Consider the following 14530-nt stretch of genomic DNA (forward strand, 5'->3'; position numbering starts at 1 on the left):
AGAGTGAACATTCAGTGTATATCAATACTATCCAAACTTGGACAATAAAAGTAATATAAGTATAAATATATTAAAATATATGTATAAAGAACTTTTCATAATGGTTGTCTCATAAAAGGGGATGAGGGTGGGCGCTTGTATCTTTCTGTCATCATAAATGTACCTATTATAAAAAGATATTTATAAGTGAATATAGCTATTTATAAAAGAGTACATAAACGATGACATTTTTATACAAAATTTTATACAAAATGATGTATTTTCTATAATAAACATATTTCATTCATATTGCATTTGAAATAAGAAAATGTTAAAAATCATCTTTTTTTGTGAGGGAGATTGGGGAGGGCTCTAAGAATAAAAAATAAAAATCAGTCAAAATGTCCCTACAAATCTTCTAAGCCACAAAATATCTATATTCCACATACTCAAGTTTTAATAAATCTTGCAAACAACCTTTATGCCCTCCAACATAAAAATCCCCATTTTAGACAAAGGCAGGCTATAGGCTTTTCATTCAGGCCAAGCCCCACCAAGTCATTTCTGATGGAGCTTCTGATTCACGGGGCTGCCATACTGAGAAGATTTCCTATAGGTTGACACCAACTCTAGCACAGTAATATGCTTTTCACGTACTCATTCACAACATCAGCTGAATACCTATGGTGAGCGAAGCATTACACAGGGTGTGTCACAAGTTATAGATTAATTAACACTGCACACGACTGCCTCAAGTAGCGTACAACCTCGTGGGGAAACGGCACGGACACGAGGCAGAACAAGGGGCACTAACAGAGAGGAGAGCGTATGGAGAGAGCTGATAATATTTTACACTGGTATACAAATATTTTCAAACAAACCAACAAATACTTGGAAATGTATAGGTAAAAAATGAAGTGCTCTTTTTCACTTTTCATTCATGTTTGGACTCTGAAAGTAGTTACCTCTACAACTCATTTGCCACTAAATCATACGCCAGGTTCTCCTATATTAGTATGTAACTTTTCGTATAGGAATATTTAGTCTTTATTTGGGGGCAGACATTTTTGTGCCCCCCACTTTCCCAGTGTATCATACACAGAACAGACACTATAAATACTTCCAAAATGAACAAACTGAGCCAGCTCCTAGAGCTTCCCACAGTAGCCTGCCACACTGCATCAGATGAAAGGTATCACGCAGATATGGCACACAGAAGCACGGCCCAGGTTCTGCCTAACGTTGAATATTTTTCCCTTTTAATTCCACAGTCATGAAAAGCTAGGCAAGGCAGAAACAGAGAAAAGCTCAAAGAAGAAAAATTAAGTATTTATAAGCAAAATCACTTCATATTAAGAAAGTCTGAGTTTTATTTAGCATTTTATCTGAGGTGCTGTGAGTAAAGGAAGAAAATGAAGATCAATCCCACATTCAATTTTAAGGAGTCTTACAAAAATGAAAGCACACAGACTGTAACAATCTTGAAAGTATGAAATAGCTTATGTTTACAATACACAAAAAATACTATAGGGACTTCCTATCAAAAGGAGATAGTCTGAGTATCTGCAAAGTCTTTCCAATCTGAAGATTCCAACACACGCTGTTCTGCTGTTTTTCCCAATTCCAACGTAGAACTCTGGACAAAACAAACAATACAAAAAGCTTGTCTAGGCCAAGGACCCTCTGAGGGAGTGTGATATCGGCCCTGAGAAACAAGTCAACCGGCCTAGTGTTGGGACCAACATAAAATGCTACCTAAAAAGCTGAAAGCCTCAGCATTTACATCTCAGACTAGATCAAAGAGATGATTCTCTTTAAACTACAATTTCATGATTATATAGAAAATCACTGTTCTTCAGATAATAAACTAAGTATTTTAAGGTGATTTTTACCTCTTTGTAAAGAAAGGGTCAAAATAATAATTAGGATCTTTTAAAATGAAAAACAAAGTTCACTCAAAGTTAATAAAACGAATCAGTGACCCAACTATATGTATCCTCAAAATAATTAATTCTACCCAGGCTGCCAAGATAAACAAATGAATAAAAAAATTAGAAGCTTATATACAAGAAGATATTTTTACAACTACAGACATCAAAAAAAAGAAAAAGAGCTTTAGACATGTATTTCCCTAGAAGAGCATTTCCCTAGAAGAGCATTTACTACAGTTATTACATAGTAAGCAAAGTAAGAATTGCAGGAAAAAACAACCTAAAAAATGGTATTAAATTTGTTTAATATCTTTGATAATTCTATTATTTGTAAATCCTTCCATAAAAGGGCATTACAGTTCTTCAGTTTATTGCAAACATATCTTTAAAAATAAGTCAGCCCTACTGTTGAAGCTATAATACAGAGTTTTAAATTATTGGCACTATACTAAAAAGCACAATGGAGAACATCTTATTGAAATAAAATGAGGATGATACTTCACTGGGGAACACAGCCAACAGATTTTTTTCTCTCTCCATATCTACATCCAACGGTGGTGTTTTATAGGCAAATTTTAAACAAATGCAAGTTTTTAGAAAATAATGAAAGCCATGTTTTGCTCAGGAATACTATTATACACAGCCCATATAGATTGTTTTATAGCAGATACTAATCTCCCAAATTTCAGATGGCAAAATGCTAAGCAGTGAGTTTGGTACTGTCCAGCTAGTTGTTTCTTGTCATCCTGGAGAATCTGTCAATGGGTAATGCTGAGACCATCTTGTCACCACCATCTCTCTTCTCAGAGGTGACTCCACTGTGATAGAACCTTCATATCCTTAAGATGCAAGGCCTAGCAAAAAGCCTCCCACAAATCCACTGGATATCACAATGTTCTGTTTGATAAATTCTGTTGCCTGAAACAAAGTTTAAAGAAAAATACTCTGAATTGTGCTACAACATGGATGAATCTTGAAAACATTACACTAAGTGAAATAAGACAGACAAAAAAAGGACAATGTTGTTATAATTTTCACTTATATGAATAGTCAAATTCATCAAGACAGAAAGTAGAACAGAGGTTACCAAGGGCTGGGGAGAGGGGTTGATTGTGGGAGTTACTGCTTAATGGTTAGAGTTTCTACTTGGGATGATGAAAAAGTTCTGGAAATGGATAGTGGTAATGGTTACACGAAAGTGTGAATGTACTTAATGCCAGTGAATTATGCACTTAAGAAATAGTTAAAATGGTAAATTTTATGTTATGTATATTTTACCACAATAAGAAAAAGAAAAGATATAAATTCTTAAAAATACTCTTAATTATTAAATCCAGAGCTAAGTATCATTTTCAGATGTTTTCCTCAATTCAGTAAATATTCAGCAAAAATTCTTGTATACCTACTATTGCAGGTGCCAACAACCAGGCAAGATGCCAGGGCTGTCCGTTACAAACTGAAGGAGCCTAGAGCCCCCAGCCAGGCCCACTAAACTTCCTGCTTCTGAGATAACAGGCATATGGACAGCAAAATTCTCACAGGTAAAAAGAAATCTCCCTATAGGGCTGGAATAAATGGTCCATTCAGCAAGTTATTAACATAGATGACTTAATAAATTCCCACAGCATGCACAATGATACTTATTAACAGTCAGTTCACTTAGCCAGTAGGAAAAAATGCACAGGATCAAAAAAATAACACCTTGATAAAATGTTTAACCCAAATAAAATCATGAAGAAGCAATCAGACAAAGCCAGACTGTACGATACTCTGCCTAGATGTTTCAAAAATGTGTCATGAAAGACAGAAAAACAAAAACAAAAAAACAGATGAGGGGACCATCTAAGATTAAAGGAGACTTCAGAGACATGACAACCAAATGCAATATGTAATTCTTAATCGGGGGGAAAAGATGTAAAAGATATTTTGTGGAAAAATTGTAATATGAACTGTATATTAGGAAATATTATTGTATCATGTTAAGTTTGGGGGGATTAATAAGGGTAATGGTAATAGTACAGGAGAATATCTGTACTCTTGGGACATATGTGCTGAAGTATTTAAGAATAAAAAGACATGATGTCAAACAGTTTGGGAAAAAACAAAAAAAAGGGTAAATCTCACACACACACACACAACCAGCAAATGTTGTGAAACGTAAACAATTTGATGAATAGGTGAAGGGTATTTGGGTATTCACTGTTTTTGTCTTTCAAGTTTTCAACCGATCTGAAATTTTTCAAAATAAAAGTTGGGGGAAGTAAAAGGACAGAATTAAAATAAAGGCAAAGGAGCATTCAATTCAATTCTAAACAGAATATAAGAAGAAAATAGGCAAAATTCACATAAAAACACGATAAAACTAATATATATTAATAAAATAATATATACATTTTCAAACTATTCCACCTCAAAAAAAAAATAGGTAGTTTTAGTTAACAACTAAAAAAAATAATGAGTGATTTAAATGGTGGCTTGATCCCAAATTTTACTTAACACTCTAGACATGACCAGAAACACCAATTTTTTTTTTTAAAGAAGATAATCCCTAGTCACATTTTCTACTGAGATTCATTAAAAAAAAAGAGCCAAAAATGTACATTGTCTTACTTCTTCTATTATATTGTTGATTTCAGGTGCTGCCTTATTGGCTCGTTTCTTAATCTGTCTTTTTGCTTTGTTTACATCTTTTTCAACTCTCTTCCAGTCGATCTGCACATAGCCACTGTGACTGGCAATCTGCAAAAATTTGATAAAAATGGTTAATTCTAGGGGCTTCCCTGGTGGCGCAGTGGTTGAGAATCTGCCTGCCAATGCAGGGGACACGGGTTCGAGCCCTGGTCTGGGAAGATCCCACATGCCGCGGAGCAACTAGGCCCATGAGCCACAACTATTGAGCCTGCGCATCTGGAGCCTGTGCTCCGTAACAAAAGAGGCCACGATAGTGAGAGGCCCACGCACCGCGATGAAGAGTGGCCCCTGCTTGCCGCAACTAGAGAAAGCCCTCGCACAGAGACGAAGACCCAACACAGCCAAAAAATAAATAAATAAATAAAATCACATTGTTGTTTCTAAAAAAAAAAAAAAAGGTTAATTCTAAACCAACTAGGTTGCTAATACAATATATGAACATTTAGATTTCAAGAAATGTATGAAGCTTATGGGTAAGAAATCACAATTCATCCACTAATTTATTCATTAACAGACAGTGAGTGCCTATTCTGTGCCAAGCACTGTTCTAGGTCTCCAAGCTATGGCCAAGAACAAGGGAGACGTAGGTCCCCACCCTCAGAGAGCTTATGGTCCATTAGGGAAAACAGACTTAAGCATAAATAATTACTTAGATGTGATGAACACTATGTTAAGAGAAGTATAGTACTTAATGGGAAAAGATTCCAAAAATTGTATTATAACTATTCTATAATTCTATCATAATGTTTGGAATTTGAGAATTAGCTAAAAAGGCACAGAGACTACTGAGATTATATAGCTAATAAAAAAGTACCTTTAATTAAAGAGATGTTTAATTATAAGAGATCAGTAGCCAATCAGTTACTAGGTCACTAAAGTAGCTTGATAAAGGCTCTTCACTAACTCTGACTCTTTAGTCAAATTAAGAATACTTTCTGGTAATTGCTTTTGAAAGTGAAATACAAAAGAAAATATGCTCTACACAACCTTCATGCCATAAATCCTTTTAATAAAACTACAGCTAAATGCCTACTAACCCTAAGAAAAACTCTCATATGGTGCTACTGAGACACTGCAAAATCTGAGCAGGAACAACAGTGTGTGTGTTAAGTCAGTAAAGGTAGTCTCTCCGAATAATACAATCAACATATGAAGAATCACATGAGTAGTAAACAATTGAGCCTTGTATACCATTATAAATCACTTCTACCAAGCTTATGCTTTCTTTGTAATCTTTTAATACATCACTTTAAGTATAAACCACACATAAAATACTTGAAAAAATAAAAATATCTGATTTTATATAAATAGGCTGGGAATCTTAGGTTCCATTTTCACTGTGAATGACTCCATAGAAGAATCTATTTATCTGCATTTATCCCTATATTTACTCACCTTCTATCACTTCTAACTCTAGCCTCAGCAAAACAAAGTGGTAATGAAACCAAATGGCAAGTGAAAGCTTTTCCTGGCAATACCTGACATGGCAATTTGGGTCACATACATGGAGGGGATGATGAACTTTAAGGTCCCTCCCATAGACAGTGACTATAAACCCTGGATAAAACACAAGGGCTCCAGAATTAACAAAAGGAAGCAGATTTTGAAGAGGAGTTGAAACTTGTAGGAAGAGACCAATGTAAGGTAAGTTGCCCATTTTTTTGGCTTTGTCCTGAGGACATGATGCAGTTGCAGGGTGGCTAAAAGTTCAATAGAAAACATGCCACCTTTCTGGCCTGAAGAACCAGAGGGCAGAGCCCAGGACAATAACAGCTGCCAGAAAGGACACAGCTAGAGAAAGGGAGCCCCAAATTCTATGTGTAAACTCTACCCAAGTTCTGAACCACACATTCATGGGGCATAACGAAGCACTCTGGCCAAGGCTTAAAAAAAAATAAACTGAGATTTGAGCCACTATCCACCACAGGTGAAATGGACTCTGCAATTTGAGTCTAACCAAGTTAACTGCCTACTAAAATCAAAACATTAACAAACTTCGGAGGAATAAAACAGAACCCAGATTCTCCACGACGTAACATTCCCAATGCCCAGGGATAAAATACAAAGTTATTTGATATGATAAGCAAGAAAATGTGGCCTAGTCACAAAAGAAAAACAACAGATGCCAACTCTGAGATGACCCAGATATTGAAATTTACAGGACTTTAAAGCAGTACTTTAACTATGCTCAATGAGGTAAAGGAAACTACAGTTGTAATCAATGAAAAGATAAGAAATCTCATCAGAGATACAGAAAATATAAAAAGAACCAAATGAAAATTCTAGAATTGGAAAATACAATATCTGAAATAAATTCACTGGATAGCCTTAACGGCAGAAGGTAGATGACAGAGAGTCAGTGAACCTGAAGCTAGAGCACTAGAAATTACACAATCTGAAAAAAAAGACTGAAAAACTAGATGAACAAAACCTCAGAACATTATCAAAGAGCCCAACATGCATCAATCAGAGTAATGTTCAGAAGGAGAAGAAAGAATAGGAGAAAATATTTAAAGAAATAATGGCCAAAACCTTCCTGAACATGGTTAAAGACATTAATTTACAGATTCCAGAGCTCAGTGAACTCCAGGTAATGATCTAACACAATTATGAAATAACAATACTCAGATGATGTGGGGGTTGGGGGGGTGGGGCACACAGAAGTTCAATACATCATAGCTAAATTCCCATATTCCATGACGGGAAGCCAACAGTTAATACCTCAAACTGAAAGATAAAGAAATGTCCAATTCACTTGTTTAGGAAAAAGGAAATAAATACCTTAAGAATCAGCTAATAGTTCAAACTGGTTACCTCAGAGGAGGGAAAAATGGGGAGGTAGCGAGGGAGGCAAAGAACTACCTTAAGGGACTTCCCTGGTGGCGCAGTGGTTAAGAATCCGTCTGCCAATGCAGGGGACACGGGTTTGAGCCCTGGTCCGCGAAGATCCCACATGCTGCGGAGCAACTAAGCCCTGTCTGCGTGCAGCAATGAAGCCCCAGTGCAACCAAAAATAAATGAATAAGAACTACCTTAATCTGTAATGAGCATTATACATGTACTTGACCCTCTGAATTATGGGCATGTACAACTCAAAAAAACTAAAAAATAAATTTAAAAGATTTATATACCACTGTCTGTTCTAAGATGGCAGTGTGGTAAATATCTACTGGAAAACACCTGAGTTACTAGAAATGCTTTAAGTTGTCAGCAAACTAATATTTAGCTTTAAATATAAGTAAAGGTAATAAAAATATGGAAGCAAGACTAAATAATAGGTAATTAGCCTAAAAGCCATTTGTTTCTTTTTTCTTCTTTGTTTCCTTCTATTGAGTTTTCAAGGTAAGTCATATTTGTGGGAAAAATTGGTTTGATGCTGACAGGTCTCATGCTCTTCTAATCAGTGACTTCAAACAATATGTGGACTAGACACGAAGTAGAAGGTGGCAACAGCAAAACGTGGGTTTGAAGGGTACATATCAAGTGGACTGAAACGGACTTCTGAAAAACTGACATGCAGCGTACACTGAAATGTATAATTCTCTCTATCTGTGAACATTTTAGGGAACTCTGCTTTGGTCCAGTACCCTTTACATTGAAATGTATAATTCTATCTGTGAACATTTTAGGGAACTCTGCTTTGGTCCAGTACCCTTTTCCACTAAACAGAAATGACAACTGAGTTTTCAAAATAGCTATAGAATTCAATATCTTGATTCTTGATAACTATATAAATATCTTAATTCTTGGTTCTATATAAACCCAAGTCAAAAATCAGCTTAAATAAAATTCTCCTTTGTACAAATACTGGCATATTCATCCAAAGGACTAAATTTAGATATGAACCATATTCCTTTTTACCTCTTACCACAAGTAATAAGCAATTACCCCTAATAATACCAGCAAGAGAAAAAAAAAAATATATATATATATATATATTTTTTGAACTGCTTAGTAAACAACTTAAAATCTGTGCTTAACACATATGAATCCAGTCCCTTTGTACTTCAGGCAATGACACTGGTTATTATATGATCAATGGCTTAGGTGCTGAAGTCAGATTTTGGTTGCTATGACCATCAATCATTTTTAAAATCTGACAGATTTCTGTATCTTTAAAATTGTTGCTAACATTCATTCCCAGAAATTTTCAATTTTAGGATTTACTATATTTGATCTTCAGGGAATGGTATTTTTGGGAAAATATATGCCAAACAGACATGAATGCCAGATAATATCCTGATAAACATCCTCTAACAGCAAAGCATTTTTGAACCTTATACTTAGAGGAACATGAACAAGACTAAAATTTCAAATCCACTTGCCTCAGAAATAGGATTATGAATGATTTTTTTTAAACCCAATTTTCCACTTTCTATATTACTATGGTTCCCTAGTTTTAAAAAACATGTTAGAAATTGCTAACAGAATTTCCCCCTGGGAAGGAAAACTGGCTAGGAAACAGGAAAGAGACTTCTTGAATTTTATATATTGTGTATGAGTGTGTGAATTTTTTTAAATTTAATTTTTTGTTTTATACAGCAGGCTCTTGAGAGTGTGTGTGAATTTTAAATATATGTTTTAAATGGCCAGCATGAACAGGTTATGCTATTGATGAAATGTTTATTTTTCTAGGGAGATGCTTCAAGGAAAATTTAGGTAAATAATAACAAAAAATGAGATACCTCAAATTTTAACAGTTGTGTTTTTAATAGCTGGGATCAAACTATGGTTAAAAAACCTCAGAAGTATTTAAATAGATGCTTTTCATGACACATGCCAGCTTTCAAAACTCATTTTAGTTTTTCCATAAACTGATGCCTAAAAGAGAAATTCCATCTTCTATTAAAATAGACAGGAGTAAAATGGCTAAACTTGACTTTCTCAGTTCCTAAGGACTACATATGTAAGCAGAGGCAAGGACCGAAAGCTCTGACATACCTGAAGGAGAAGAAAGCCACCACCTACTGCAGTTGCTGCAAGTTTTCCAACTTTCTGGAACAAAAATCCTGCACACCTTTAATGGAAGAAATGACAAAGGATGAGAACAATCAATGATGTACTAAACTCTCTCCCTTCTACTTTTCATTGCTTTCCTAATAAAATCTTAATGTCTTCCCAGTTCTTTTGATCATGTCCCTTACCCGCTCAGAAACCCACAATGTTTCCCGTCAGTTATATAGACTAGTCAAAAGTGCATAATCTAAATTGCCTGAGATGTGCTTCAAAATAAGGGATGGAGAGAAGAAGGGGGGAATTTACAGGAAAAAGACTGGCTACTGAAACTGAATGTTGAGTACTCAGGGGTTCATTATACTCTTCCTTCTACACTTGTATTAAGTTGAAATTCCTCATAATAAAAGTGCTTAGTTTTGTTTTGTTTTTTTTAATACACTCAAGATGTTCCACACACCTGGCCAACTCTCACTCTGCCCAAACCTTCTGCTCCAACCCAATCAGTTTCCAAATATGTCACCACTGTTGCTCAAGCTATTAACCTCCCTGTTTCTAGGGGTTTCTACCTAGCTCTACCTATCTAAAACTTTCCTACCCTTTAAGGTCCAGCTGGAGTTCCACCTTCACGACTATACTTCAGCCCACATTTCTCATGGCTTCCTTATCTATTTCTATCTCTATATTAAACCTGTTTTGTCTCATCTATCCTGTAAGGATGTCAACCCATACTTCTTTTTTGATTCTCTCCTTCAGTGAGCTCATTATTCCCTTAAGTATTCCAGACCCAGTGTGCAAAAGAATCTCACATTTCCAACTCCAGCCTTCTGTACTGGGTTGAAGAGTGTCACCCCCGAAATCCATGTCCTTCCTAGAACCTCAGAATGTGACATTATTTGGAATAAGGTCATTGTAGATGTAATTAGTTCAGATGAGGCTATACTGGAGTCGGGTGGGCCCCAAATCCGATATGTCATAGAGACACACAGAGGGAAGACAGCCATGTGATGACAGAGGCAGAACTGGAGTGATATGTCTACAAGTCAAGGAATGCCAGGGATTGCTGGCAACCACCAGAAGATAGGAGAGAAGCATGGCACAAATTCTCCCTGAGCCTCCAGGAAGGAACCAACCCTGTTGACACCTTTCAAATTTCTAGCCTCCAGACCTGTGAGAGAATAAGTTTCTCTCATTTTAAGCTACCTAGTTGTGGTACTTTGTTACAACAGCCTTAGGAAACTAATACACCTTCATAAATGGAAAATTTACATTTCCAATTAAATGATGAGCTTCTCTTGCCACCCAGAACAAAATATTCAAAATGTCCCAAAGCAAACATCATCTTTCCAACCAAACCAGCTGTTGCTAAGGTCCCAATTTGTAAGTGACTGCACCATTCTCTAGGCTTGTTACCTCATGCTCATCTCAGGCTGCCTTCTTCATTGCCTTTGGGGTCCAACTGACGGCCAATTCTATATACTCGAGTATCGCCAAAACATCATTTGATTGTCTTCTTTCCATCCTCAAGGGTATCACTGCCTTGCTTCCAGACCACACTAAGGACACTCTAGCTAATCTTCACACCTCCCATCTCGCCTAGCAGCCACCCATCCTGCTATCAGTTTTAATTTCTTATTATGATCAAGAACCTATAGTTACCTACAGCTAAACATAATCTCCTCAGCTTCCCATTCATGTCCTGAATTGGTCTGAATTATTAACTGGTTAAGTTAACATCTATTAACCATTCCTCCTTAATGTATGCCACAACAGTACATCAGTTTCATACCCTAAGAAAATTGCAAAAATTTATTACACTGAATCTGAAGTCATTGCAACAAATCACCTGTATAATATCAGAGTCCTATTACACAGCTCCTAGACTGACACCTGGCTACAGTTCAAACATATGTGTCCCTCAGCAGGGGAGACAGCAACAAAGACTCAGAAAAGGGAGCAGAGGAGGCAAGCAGCAGCCAGGTCTTAACAGTATCCTGGAGAATGTGCTCCACAAGCATGTCTATCCTTTGCTTGATGGCATGAGCCACTAAAATGAGTCTACTAACTTCCCCTCTTCTGTCTCTAGGCTTTCCAAGCAAACTTCTGCCAATTATTGGGCTTCTCACCAAGCTTAGCCTACAAGGAGAAAACACACAACAATTTAATTCTATTGCTCAATTATTTTTTAGTCTCTTTTAAGGTGGGGCTTTAGGCCTTGACTCACATTAACCCATCACCCATGGCACCAAATTGTGAGCTTATTTAAGCAGAAGGCCAGGCCCTGAATTGTGGGCATCAAGGTACCACCGGCCTGTGAAAAATCATCTGAAAAACCAGGGCTCTGACCAGGCATCTAACTGCAGGCTTTTTTCATAAGCAGCACTAATAAGTACACATCATGAATAAATACTGCACCTCTTTGTCACAGTATCTTCACAGTGAGTGTTTCTACCATAAAATGGCATTTATTAAAAAAAAGGCATAAAAGAGTGCACCATTGTTCCCAGGTGCAAGTAAAACACAAATCAAAAAAATCATTTTATACTCACTGAGTTTACATATGTAAATATTTAAATCAATGTAGGATGAATTTAACTTAGAATCTAAGAAATAAATGATTACTCACAAGTTAAGCACGTACACTAACTTCAGAAATTCTCTAGGGTCATGAACATTTTCAAAATAAAGAGTCAAACTTGTTTCTGACCCTTGTTATTTGGCTAATCTTTTAGTCTAAGAATAACAGAATTACATCTGCAGTAGCAATTATATAATCATGTGATCTGAAATGTTAACTGGTTAGGTTAATGCTTATTAACCTCTCCCCCTTAATGTACTCCACAGTATTATTACTGAGTAAGCAATCAGTCCTTTAATTCCAACCAAGACCCAATCTACAACTCTTCTTCAAAGTATTGTCATAATCCAAATTAGAATCATCTGTATCATAATCAGTACTTTTTACTGAGAATTTTACCCTGCTCTCCACAGGGCTGATAATCCTGGAGACCAGTTTTTTACTGTGGGAATTCTCCCAGGGTTTTCCGGTTGTTAGCACTGAACAAGTAAAAATTATTTACATATAATTAACTCTTCTATATTTTTCCCTCCTTACCCACTGTCACTGAATCAGATTCACTGTATCTGTGAAATCTGAGATGGGCGAAAATATACAAAGAATCAAAGGAAGGGTGAGGAGGGAAGAGTGGAGGGTGGAGGAGGATATTACTGAAACCCAACAGTCTCTGAGTGTTGATTACACTAATCATACCACAGAGAAAAGCCTCAAGGTCCAGCTCTTCTGGGATTAACAGTGTAAAGCCACCGACTGAGCACGTAATTGGCCCAGATTCAGAAGGGCAGCAGTCAGGCTCCCAATGAAATTTAACAAAAAAAAAAAAGTTTTTCTCACCAGCCACTCACTCCACCCATTACAATCTGGGTGGCTACTGAGTATTTTTCTACCATAGGTCCGGAACTGTGGCCAAACACTCGATTCCACCAGTGGTGTCTTCTTGCATACTCAGTTAAATCCAACACTTCGTAAGAGTCATCATCACTTTCATATTCTTCAAAGCAAAAAATGAAAGCAACAAATTTACAGTCAACCGAAAGTTAAAAATGCCCTGTACATTTTCATCTGTTACGACTCATTGTTACATTTGGCATACAGCTAAAAACGCCCAGATGGAAACAAAGTTTCGTAAACCCAATCCCTGAGACGAGGGCCTTGAGAGTTAAGGGCCATGCATCTCCTTTCCAAAGCCCCAGAGACAGGCCTGGGTGCCGGGGCAACGTCAGTTACGCAGCAGAGGGGTCACTCCCGCACCCCAAATCTCAGTAGGGATAGGTCAGAGTTTCACAGCAGGGTCTCCCCCCAATCTCAGCGGGTCAGTTCAGAGTTTCACAGCATGAAAGGTCACCCCCAAATCTCAGGTTCAGGGTCAGTGCAGGGTCCGTTTTCATCAGTGGGAGAAAGAAGTGGGGGGTCCTCCACTGACGGAACCGGTTAGAGGCCCGACAAGAAGAAATGATTTCAAAACCAAGACTTAAAAAAAAAAACAACCAGAAAACAGAAGACGGACAGGAACGGCCGGAGGTGAAGGTAAGGCAGGAGGTGGGGCTGTGTTGAGGGCGAGGGTCCGAGAGGGGAGAGCGAGTCTAGTCCGAAGTGGGTGCTCAAAGGGTTGCCTCAAGCAAACAGAGCCCCCAGGAACCCTGGGACAGAGGAAGGAAGACGCACCCCCGAGCCAAGGTCGAGAGCTGTGAGCCGTCTCTAAGATACTACTTCGGGCCCCGGCCGCTCACCTTGGGGAGGGGCGTTCCGGGTCGCCATGATACCGCCGGCGGCCAGTATTGAAGGTGGTCCCAACCCGCCCGCCTCTCCCCGCTACTTTAAGAACCGCTCTAGGCCCAGGTGGAAGTCTATGGTCTCTTTTTTTCCTCCTCCTCCTCCTTTTCCTCCAGGCGCGTAGTCCTGTCCCCGCCCCCTCCTCTAAGCGGAGGACCTTCCGCGCAAGCGCAGGGCACAGGGGCGCGGGGAAGGGGAGAGGGGAGAGAAAGGCTGGATACCAGCCCGCGAGGGTTTATGGGAATTGTAGTCCGTTGCCCTCCGCAAGCCTGGTTTCCCACCCCTCCCCCTCTAGAATTTCCAGAACCTGAATTTTGGTTATTTTGTTTTAAAGAGCCTCAGGGCTGGAGGGGGGGGGGGGGGGGGCGTCACATGGTGGTTAAATCGAAAACCCGCTTGCTATTTGTAACACTATACCAGAAAGAGGCTTTTAAAAAGAGATAAGAGAAACCCTGTTTCAAACCACACTTTTCAAGCAGTCCAGGGCTCAACTAACGGATGGAAAATTTTTCTAACACGCTGCAGCTGGGAACTGGAACGTTTTCATCCTCTCCTTCTCCACGCGTTTCCTGCCAGGAACCCGAGGAGGAAGAGGGAGGCCTAAGAACTGACCTGACACGAGTTA

At 38.1% G+C, this 14530-nt stretch overlaps 1 protein-coding gene across 1 annotated transcript; it reads right to left on the reverse strand.

Annotated features, from left to right (window-relative positions):
- Positions 1–328: 328 nt before the first annotated feature.
- On the reverse strand, positions 329–14038 carry FUNDC1 (FUN14 domain containing 1). The gene is made up of 5 exons (XM_059910242.1): positions 13863–14038; positions 12967–13123; positions 9543–9618; positions 4521–4649; positions 329–2828 (listed from the first exon to the last, which is right to left on the reverse strand). The coding sequence occupies exons 1-5, from the start codon at positions 13888–13890 to the stop codon at positions 2751–2753; spliced, it is 468 nt and encodes a 155-aa protein (XP_059766225.1). The 5' UTR covers positions 13891–14038; the 3' UTR covers positions 329–2750.
- Positions 14039–14530: the final 492 nt, after the last annotated feature.

The sequence above is a fragment of the Balaenoptera ricei genome, chromosome X (genome assembly GCF_028023285.1).
Source record: "Balaenoptera ricei isolate mBalRic1 chromosome X, mBalRic1.hap2, whole genome shotgun sequence".
Taxonomy (NCBI): Eukaryota; Metazoa; Chordata; class Mammalia; order Artiodactyla; family Balaenopteridae; genus Balaenoptera; species Balaenoptera ricei.

Coding starts and splice junctions, on each gene's coding strand:
- FUNDC1 (XM_059910242.1), bottom strand. CDS start 13,890: ATGGCGACCCGGAACGCCCCTCCCCAAG. Junction 13,124..13,862: donor CCGGAACGCCCCTCCCCAAG/GTGAGCGGCCGG, acceptor TTTGCTTTGAAG/AATATGAAAGTGATGATGAC. Junction 9,619..12,966: donor ATGGGTGGAGTGAGTGGCTG/GTGAGAAAAACT, acceptor CTTCCATTAAAG/GTGTGCAGGATTTTTGTTCC.